The 10,043-nt window shown below is 36.3% G+C and overlaps 1 protein-coding gene across 1 annotated transcript in view; it reads left to right on the forward strand.

Annotated features, from left to right (window-relative positions):
* PXYLP1 (2-phosphoxylose phosphatase 1) overlaps nucleotides 1-9,202 on the forward strand; it is a 39,826-nt gene extending 30,624 nt beyond the window's left edge. The window contains exons 4-5 of the mRNA XM_010568268.1: nucleotides 5,589-5,728; nucleotides 8,271-9,202. Of these exons, the coding sequence (XP_010566570.1) occupies nucleotides 5,589-5,728; nucleotides 8,271-9,202 (1,072 nt within the window). The remainder of the gene's footprint in view (nucleotides 1-5,588; nucleotides 5,729-8,270) is intronic.
* The last annotated feature ends 841 nt before the right edge of the window (nucleotides 9,203-10,043 follow it).

The following is a 10,043-nucleotide window of genomic DNA, read 5'->3' on the forward strand; positions in this document are numbered from 1 at the left end:
ACCTTTATCAATAAATAAGCCCCAACAGTACTAATGCTGTATTTAGGCTCTCTTTTGTAGACTGCAGTAATCTATTGTTGTTTTTAATGGCTCTTTCCATTCGTTTGCCTTCTAAAAAGGCAACAGTGTAGTCCTTTGATTTAATACTCTGTCTACTTGAACACCACAGAAAACACATGTTATTTTTGCTTGAAGTTATAATATCATTTTTTGTACTTTGAGTAAAGAGAAAAGAGGCTTGCTTTTGGTACAGTTAGCAGACAGAATCTGGTATTATATCATTACAAAAAGGTAATGTTCATTTGTCCGGAAGCTTGGTGTGTGCCTGGCGTGATCACCAAGTGACACACTTGAAGGTTCTGCAGCTCCTTGTTGAGAAGCTTGGTCCTCTTGGCTTTTACAAATTCTGCATTTACTATCAAAAGTGACATTTGCATAGATAAATGCTGTTTGGGAAGGGAAAAAAAAAAAAATCAATAACTCCTTTGTATCAGTGTCCACCTCAAGTTCTTTCCTGAGGTAATTGGCTGTTAGTTTTCTACTTGATTAACTATTCAGTTTTAGCTTTTAAATAAATGACTCCTAGTAATTGATCTCAATAATTTAAGTATTTCTTCTATCGCAGTTTCTCTTTTAATCATAACCTTGACAAACATACTTCTTTTTCTGTAGCATCTTATGTCGTGGTGAAGGTACATTATTTATGCCACTCTTGAATTTTTATGAACATGTAAATTATTAAACAAACTGTAGTTGCATGTAGCCTTATCAAGATAATGTCTTTCCACATCTGTTTCTTAAATTCTGTACTTCATCTTAATTAGATTAACATCGCAATTTTTATAGATATGTAGTCTTAGGTTTGTAAGTGTTTCAAAAGAGTATTCAGTTGACTGAGTCAGAGGACAGATTGAATGCTGTGGTTTGTTGACCTTCAGGTTTGTTGAAGAAACAAGTCTTACACTGTACTTCATTTTGCAGTATACATAGTAGAAATAAGGCAATCGTTCAGTGGTCCAATAGCTTTGATAGGAAAGAAAGTTAAAGGAATCTCAGCCTGTTCCTATCCAGGAATTCATTTTGATCAAAAGTAGTCCTAAAATTAATAAACGTAAGGATTGAGAGGTGAGGAGTTTTTACCAAAAATGACATTGTTGGGTCTGATTTGCAGCTTAGGCCTAAAGGAGGAACAAAACTCTGCTCTAGATCTGATTTCTATTTATGCATTAATTATTTAATAAAAACAGTTTCTGCTCATGAGGATCACGAGGTAAGAAAATGTTTCACAAGTAGTCAATATAAATCAATAGCAATGTTTTCCTGCGTGGTCCTGAGACAAGTAGCCCTGAGAAGCAAGGATGATTTTCTTCTCGCTCTGTGAATTAACTGTCAAGTCTAGCAATGGTCTTCATCCTGTGATGTTGTTATTGTTAGTAGTATTATTATTACTATTATTATTATCATCATTATTACTACAAAAGTAATTGGTTTAAAGAGCTAGCCTCTTACCAAAAGAGGCTTCCATGCACTCAGCCCGAGCATCACTTTATCCAGGGACAGAAAGCCCCACTGTCTCCCATAGCAGTTCCTAAATACTGACCTTGAAGTCTTGAATTTGGTTAGTATCGTGGGGGTGCAAAACCACCCTATAACAAAGTTGCTGTGCTGCTATGTGAGATTTGAGGCTTTGCTGTATGTTTGACCTTAATGTTGAGCTGCATGAGTTATATTTCATACCTTTGCACGTATATAATAGATGCAATAAATATATATTCATGCATGTTTCTGATGCAGTATTTTGTGCCATTATAGCTAAGTCATCCAAAATCTGCCAGCACATTTTCTGAGGTGTCATGTGCATATGCTCCCTTTGGTACTATATTTCTCACTTGGCTGTCCTAATTCAGAACAATCAGCAAGTTAGTGTTTGCTTCTCTCAAAAAAAACCCCAAGACAAACCAAAAAACAAAAATGAAGAAAACCTCTACGTTTTTGTATCTATAAACTCCTCAAGGGAAAAGGAAACTTAATGAAGGATGTCAGCTCAGTTGCTGGCAGAAATACACATATAGTTCAAATAGTTGCAGAGTATGATTTCTTTCTGTGTACACTGGTTACAGTGTAGCAGTAAAGAGATGACATTTCGGTATCAAAGCTTTTTAAGACTTTTACAAATAAGATATTTAAATTTTGAACAAGGATTTAAATGTTGGTCCATTTTAATGCTGGTGCATGAAAACTACACTATTAAATCTGGGATCTACTATCCCAGTGTTTAGTTTGTAAATGACAAAAAGATAAGCTGATTTCATTATTTGAGAGAAAAGAAGCATCCTTGGTGTTGTTACAGATAAAATTAATTTTATTTTATAAAAATAAAATCATTAAAAGGCAAATTAACAGACATTAAAAATGGGAAATAAATGTTCAAAATTAGGAAAAGTATGGCTATAACTAGTGATATTAGGTGAAAAGCCATTCCATGTTCTGACAAAATTTGAAATATTTATTGTATTAATACATTTCCCAAATGTGGTAGCTTACCATCATAATGTTCAAAAAATTACAGAAGGATGTCTCTTTAGCTCTTTTTTATTTTCTGGTTACTTTCATGGAAATAAAATTTTAAGGCTATTTCAGTCTTTTCAACTATACGACTTAGTAATTTTCTTTGCTTCCTGCTCAAACAGTCCCAGCAGTCTTAGCTAGCTGTGTTGCCTAGATACTCCATCTCCTGCAGCATCTGTAAATTGGCCAATTCAACAAGAGGATTTGTAGTCTAAATAGAAGAGAAATCTTGGGGTGGGGAGGGGAATCATTTGTTAGCTAGTAGCCTGAGTGGTGGTGTGAATTTTGCTGTTGAGAAAAATAGATTTTTATTTGCTCAATTGTACAGGGTTAATCAGAATTGCAGGTATGTTCAGAATTTGGTTACATACATAGAGATTACATTCAGGATAAAAAATACATTGTAGCCTGAAATGTCTGTCCCCTTCAAGCAGAATGGTTCTTATTTCTACCGTTTGATTTTTATTTTTTAATTCCCCTAGAATATATTTAACAAGTAGTAAGCTTTGAATTTATATTCAGAAATATGTCATATTTTGTAATTCACTTCTGCAAGCATGTGCTTAACTTGTGCTCACTTTAAAAATAATATAATTCAAAGTTAAGTAACTTGCATCTACATATGTGTATGAAAAGCTATATTAATACATTAATATATAATTTTATGAGTTACTATACATTTTATTATTATATCTTGGAAGTTAGTTTATCTTGCCTGCCATTTTTTAGCTGAAGCTTTTTGCAGAGCACCAATAAATACTTTTCTTCTTTCCTTTCTTCCTTCCCACAAGTGGTTGCTGACAGTTTCATCAGTTACAGGTTTGATTCTGCTAGAATTCAGGTTTTTGTAAGCAAAGCAGCAGAATGGATAATGCAGTTCTTTTAGTTTTCTTGCACAAGTATTTGCAGAACTTGCTAATTAAGTAAACGGGGTTTAAGGAAAATGATGATTGACAGTTTATTCATGTTTAGAGTTTTTTGAAGGACAAAGTTTAGAAAATTGGTAGTTCAGCCTGCTATGTCTGTAACGCTAAAAAGCTATTTGCTAATGAGTTTAATTTTTGCAACTTAGTTCTTCCATTTTTAGATTGCACTGCTGGGCTGTGAAAATAGTGACATGTACAGAAAGTTCTGTTTGACATTCACATCTGGAGCTAGATTAAGCATTCTAATGTATGCTTAGGACAACAGGAAATCTCCACTGCTTTAGAAAGGAACAAAGCATTTTTTTATGTACCTCTGCTTCTCAAATATTAATCTTCACTTGCATTGTTAAAATTATAATACACAGAAGAAGCTGTGGATTTAGAATGTCATGAAGTGGTTAGTTTTCCTTTCAATTTAAAGTAAAAATGAAAAAATTACTTTCTTTTTTTTCTCTCATCTTGTTTTTTGTCTCATTTTGCATTTTTTTTTCTTACTGGCAGTTATACCATAATTTATCATAACCTTTTCCTCCCAAGATTTTTTTTTTCCTGAGGGTAAATTAAATACTGGGAAACTCCAGTTTTATAAAATGATATGACAATGAACTACCTTTCTGTTGACAGAGGCACTGATTCTTATGAGACCTCCTGTATGCACATGCTGTGAGCATAGCTCTACAAGAGGTGCTTTCTCAAATTTAAGAGAGTTTCTTAGTTGGCTCTTCTATGTAAGCATGAATGTCTTTGTAAACTTGATTCCTGACACTTACTCATACTTTAGTAGTGTTATTGCTCCCTCTTGTGGTTCTTGTGACTCTGGAAGTTTTTTTAGACCTGAGGTTTTTGAATCAAAACAGTTTATCATTCTAGCAAACTGTAAATGTGAACAATAAACACAAAACTCAGACTTCTGTAGAAGTTCTCTGAGAAAATTGATCTTCTTTTTATATATATATATATAATTTTTTTTTTTGGTGAGTAACATTAAAAAATATTTACCGTATTCAGGCTGAAAGTCCTATTAAAATGAGAACCATCTGGGGCAGAGTTGGGTTACCAAATAGTTTCTGATTCAGTTCTGCACAAAAGTAGAGAGGTGACTGTGTGACAGTTCTTGAACGTTGACATTTAACAAAGAAATCCCTACTTACGTAATGTATTTCTGTTGTAGAAGTGTGATCATAGATTTTTTTTTTTATTTTATTTTAAAGGTTTAAATCACTTTTGATTACATTGTTTGTGGACTCTTTTGTATATGTAATTTTCAGCACAGCCATACAACAGTGAACTGAGTCTATAGCGTATTTGAAATTTGCAGACCAGCTTAGGAGATCTAAACATTCTTTCTCCGACTAGAATTATGTTTCAGTGAGTTAACCTAGACTTTTTTGCATGTATCTCTTTTCTGGTTGTGTTCATTACTTCCATTGTGGGGGTATCTTATCTGTTTAAGTGTCCAGCAGTGTTGGACTCTTTCTTCCTGGGGAATAGTACAATACCAAAAACAATGACTTCCAATTTTAATGGGGCCACTGGATACAACTTTCTGGGTACCACTTAATTGAGGCTACATGTGCTATTTGATTTGAAGCCTGAAGTAATTAGAAATAAAGGCTGAGACTGTAGTCAGCATTGTACATTACAAAACTTATTCCAAGATCATCCACTTAAAAATATCGGTTATTTGAACCCATTTAGATTGTCAGTGCCTTTGGCTGTGGTGTTAAAATGCAGTGGTACTTCAGAAACTGGAGAGAGGGGTTTTTTTGGTAAGGATTTTTTTTTTTTAATTTACAACAGTATTAGTGACTGCATTCGGAAAAAAAAAAAAAATCTCTCCAAATTACTTACCAAAAGTTATCATAATTTTAACATGACAAGATACTGGTTTCCCTATAGGTCTTTGGTAGTTAGTAAGTAGTTAGATTTCTTTTGGATACTTGCAGAAGTCCTGACTAAGAGCAGATGTTGTCTCAGTGGGAAATAATCTCACACCATGAAATTTCCAAGCTGACATACTTAGAATACTTGACTCTCTTGAGATGTTTTCCCATATGCTTTTGCAAGTTTTCACATTTTGGTTTACCTCTCTAGGAAGCCTTCTCATCCTCAGCTTGAAGCTTTTATTAAATATATGTCTAAAGGGTCTGCAGCCCAAATGGATGGTTCCCTAAGTAGCCTGCCTCGTTACCCTAGTCATTCTTTGTGTGAAATGGGAGAGCTTACACAGACAGGTAAGTTTCCATAGTAGCTTTATCTTTTCTTCTGCTCTGTTAAATACAGTCTGTAGGAGGAGGGATCTTCTGTTTTTCTTTACATTGAAATAAATGTTTTTTTATGGAAGCTTATAATGTTGGTCATAGCCTAGGTTATGCTGGGATATGAATAAAGTATTAGACTCTCTACTGTAAAAGTGTTAACGGTTCTAGAAACCACGCTTGCCAATTCTGTTACAGATTGATCACACTTTTTATTTGTAACAAGTTGGAGCACCTTTCCTTGTCACTGTTGTGAAAAATGGCATTGCTCAATCCCTCCTGAGGGAGATCTGGTACTCTATTGCTGATTGGTTTGTAATTCAGAATGGCCCTGGAACTGAAGAACACCTAGTTGCCAGTTTTTACCTGTGATGTAACTACTGTGTCCCCTGCAAAAGATTCAGATGTAACAGACACATTTGATGCTTGTATTATGGAAATAGAAAAACTGTACATACCTGATGCTTTTTTTCCTTCCCCCCACACCCCCAAGCTTTGTAACGAAGTTCCAAGAGTGCGCTTTCTGGCATAATTATTTATGTGTATTTTCACCACAGGAAGATGAAGTTTCATTTTCTTGTTCAATCTATCAGTTCTGCTGAGCTAGTTATTGGGAGAAAATGTGGAAATATCAGCAATTAAATTCCAAACAACTTTTTCAAAAAATGAAGTTTTGAGACTTCATCAATACTACCACTGAGAGAGAGGCTGCTGAACTCTGCTAGTGAGCATACTGTTTAGTTTATCTGTACAAAAAGGGTAGGGGAGATGGGAGGTAACTGGAAGTGTTACAGTCAGGGATTTGACTGTGTAGAAGAAAGTATGTGGAGAGCTTGGGACTATTGTGGTGCTGGGGGTATTGGGAATATTAGAAAGAGACAAAAGTTTTGGGATTGGAGAGGGAAACAAGGTAGTGCTGGATCAGAGCATTGATAAAAGGGCCATTTGGAAAAGATCTGGGGCTGCTGTCAGCAGGCAATAGAAAATATGAGGGGAGCAAAAGGTAAGAGGACAGAAGTATAGAAACAAGTTGCTGATTTGTAAGAAACAGATTTACCCAGATTCCACAGCTCTTGGAATTGTTTGTGTTCTCCACCCAGAAGAGCCAGCTGAACTGGTATGAACTGAAGTCCCTGTGTTTGTTTGCTGCACGTATTCTTCTGCATGTGTTCATATCAGTGCATCAAAAACGAAAATACAGAAGTGCTTTCCCACAAACATGTGGAAACATACTGTTGCACAACTGGGTAGAAATGTGATTGTGAAAAGGGTTAGTTACGTGGATTTTTCTCTTCAACATCCATTAATTTAATTTAAAAATTCACATTAATAGTACCTCTATGTTCTCCTGTGTCTTTTCAGATTTTACCATTGATCCATTCTGTTTTATTCCCACACCTTGCTTTTAACTGTGTTGCTCTTTTTATCTTAAATACCACTGACTGAAAGAGCATATCATAGTGGTTCTGGGTTGTCAATGGGTTTGGAGACTGACTAGAGAGAATGAAAAGAGTGTTGAATATCTGGGGAGCTAGCACCATTTTTCTCATGCCAACTGTCTTTCAAGGAATCCGTTTTTTAGTCCAAAACTTGCCTGTCAAATCCTCATATGTTTTGGGATCCCATCAGAAGAAATATTTGTGTTAGGCCAGTGTCAAGTCTCGCAAAGTGACATCAGGAGAAATCTAGCCAGGTTACCAAGGAACTCTTTCTAATACAGCATGTTGTGTGTGACACTGGATTCATCACTGCACATGGCTTGTAACTGAGCTAGTATTTGGGGTTCCTGTTGCTTGTACCAAGTTATATAGGTGTTCTAGTGCCTAAAGGGTTCATGCCTGTTGCTTTGCTGCTTTGGGAGGATAACACAAGCAAGGTAGATTCTGGAGTAAACGTTTTGGCTTGTGAGAAGGATACACACACTCTTCCAGCTAGGTAAAGGCAGAACATTAGTGTAAGAATTATCAAGCAGTTTGAGTATTTCCTGAAGAAAAATGGAGAAGGAAGTTTTGATGTGGTTGCCACACCTCACCACTCTGTTTTGTGAGTTTACACACTAGTTTACATTCTCTGTATTTGTTTCCTGACTGCTAGCAGTTTTACTGGCTGCCATAAATCTGCAGCATTCACTGCCTGTCTGAAACCCTGACTCAGGTGCAGTCTGGATCCATCTTCATAGTCATCTTTCTTTTATAGTGATGTTAGACCCGTTCAGTCTGTGTCTCTAGTCCAAAGAACACATATTAAACCACTAAGGTTTTAAATTTTATGGAACCAGCTTTTTCTATCTGTATCTCAGTTTAGCTCCTAGAGTCTGAGAGACTGAAGAATAGCAGGTATCTCATATTTCATGCAGTTTTCCTAATAGTCAAGCATAGGTGAAGTTCAGTTTTTGAAGTTCATAACCTTTTAACTAATTGTTCATTTATCAATAAGACTGCTAGCTGTATTTTCTTTTCTGCAAAACTAAGAAGTTTCTAATCATGTGTTGTAATTTCTTAAAAAAATTCTCTTTCAGGGGTTGTACAACACTTGCGAAATGGACAACTATTACGAGAAATTTATATAAGCAAACATAAACTGCTTCTGAGCGACTGGACAGCAAAACAGCTCTACCTGGAGACGACAGGAAAAAGCCGAACCCTGCAGAGTGCGTTGGCGCTGCTCTACACTTTTTTGCCAGATTTTGACTGGAAGAAAATTAACCTGAGGCATCAGTGGAGCACCATTTTTTGCTCTGGAAGCTGCGACTGTCCTGTCCGAAACCACTACCTAGAAGAGGAACAGCGCAGACAGTACAGTTTACGGGTGAAAAACAATGATTTGGAGAAAATATATGTGGATATGGCAAAGATTGTAGGCATTCGCACCAGGCAGTTGAGAGCTTCTAACCCAATAGATTCTCTCTTGTGCTATTTTTGCCACAATGTCAGTTTTCCGTGTACTAAAACTGGCTGCATTGGTATGGAACACTTCAAAGTAATCAAAAGACATCAGTTGGAGGATGAGAGAGAAAGACAGGAAAAGAAACTTTATTTCTTGTATGCACTATTGGCTACTCATCCTCTCCTCAACCAGACTGTTAATCGGCTGCAGCGTATTGCAGAAGGCAAGAAAGAAGAAGTATTTGTTCTTTACTCTGCACATGATGTCACGTTGTCACCTGTTCTTAGTGCCTTAGGCATTACAGAGGCCAGATTTCCTAGATTTGCTGCCAGATTAGTTTTTGAGCTGTGGCAGGATGGGAAGAGACCCAAAGAGCACTTTATCCGCATCCTGTATAATGGTGCTGATGTCACATTCCAGACCTCGTTTTGCAAGGATTATTATAAACGTTCTAGCAAGCCAATGTGCCCACTAGAAAAATTTGTCAACTTTGTCAAGAGGGATATGTTCTTAATTTTTAACAGCACTAGTTATTATGATGCATGTCATAGAAGACCACTGTAGAGAAGGAAAGTGAAAAGGAAGCAACGTTAACTTGTGTATCAGTGGAAGTCTGTATTCTGGTTGAGGCGCAGTTAACTTTTGTGATTTCTTGTACTTGTATGTGTAAGTACAAAAGGGTATTGCTTGAAACATTCTTTGAATAGTTTCATTTTCATTCGGACTGCAGATGGTCTCCAACAGAGGAACAAATATTGAGGGAGTGTTATGTATATGTGTATGCTCACATATGCTGTGTTAACTGTAATGATAAATCACATGGGCTACTGTAACCCGGACGTCGCTTGATGAAGAGTGAGAGAGCATAGACTTTGTTTCTCTGTATTCCAGAGCAATACTTGGATACCATAAGTTTAAAACCAAAACCATTATTTTTTTCACCACCGTCTCAGTCATTTTAGGCAGTTTGTGTCAAGGCCTTTATGAATTCCAGGCATCTGCATTAAACCATTTGTAAGGAATTCTTGAAGCTCCCTACTCGGAAAGAAGCCTTTTAATGTTTAGGGAAGGTCTTTAAAGCAAAGTGCACATGTGTATCTGGGCATACTTACCTGAGCATGTACAAATGAGCACATGCCTTTTTGATCTCGCAGACCTATAAATACTTGGCTATTGTTGCCAGTGCCAGAGAAGGGTGTACTGGAAAAAGGATACAAAACTCTATTCTTTGATTGCACTTTCAGCACTTTGAATAGTTCAAACAGTGTCTAGACATATGTCAGGGTCTTGTGACATTAAAATAGATAGCAAATGCCAACATTACCACTAAACCTGAGTGGGAAATTAGAAGTCAGTTTCATGGTGAAGTGTTGGGCTCTTTCCCATTGTGAATGGTTTAAGCTGT

This window comes from Haliaeetus leucocephalus, unplaced genomic scaffold (assembly GCF_000737465.1).
Source record: "Haliaeetus leucocephalus isolate CR32 unplaced genomic scaffold, Haliaeetus_leucocephalus-4.0 Scaffold240, whole genome shotgun sequence".
Taxonomy (NCBI): domain Eukaryota; kingdom Metazoa; phylum Chordata; class Aves; order Accipitriformes; family Accipitridae; genus Haliaeetus; species Haliaeetus leucocephalus.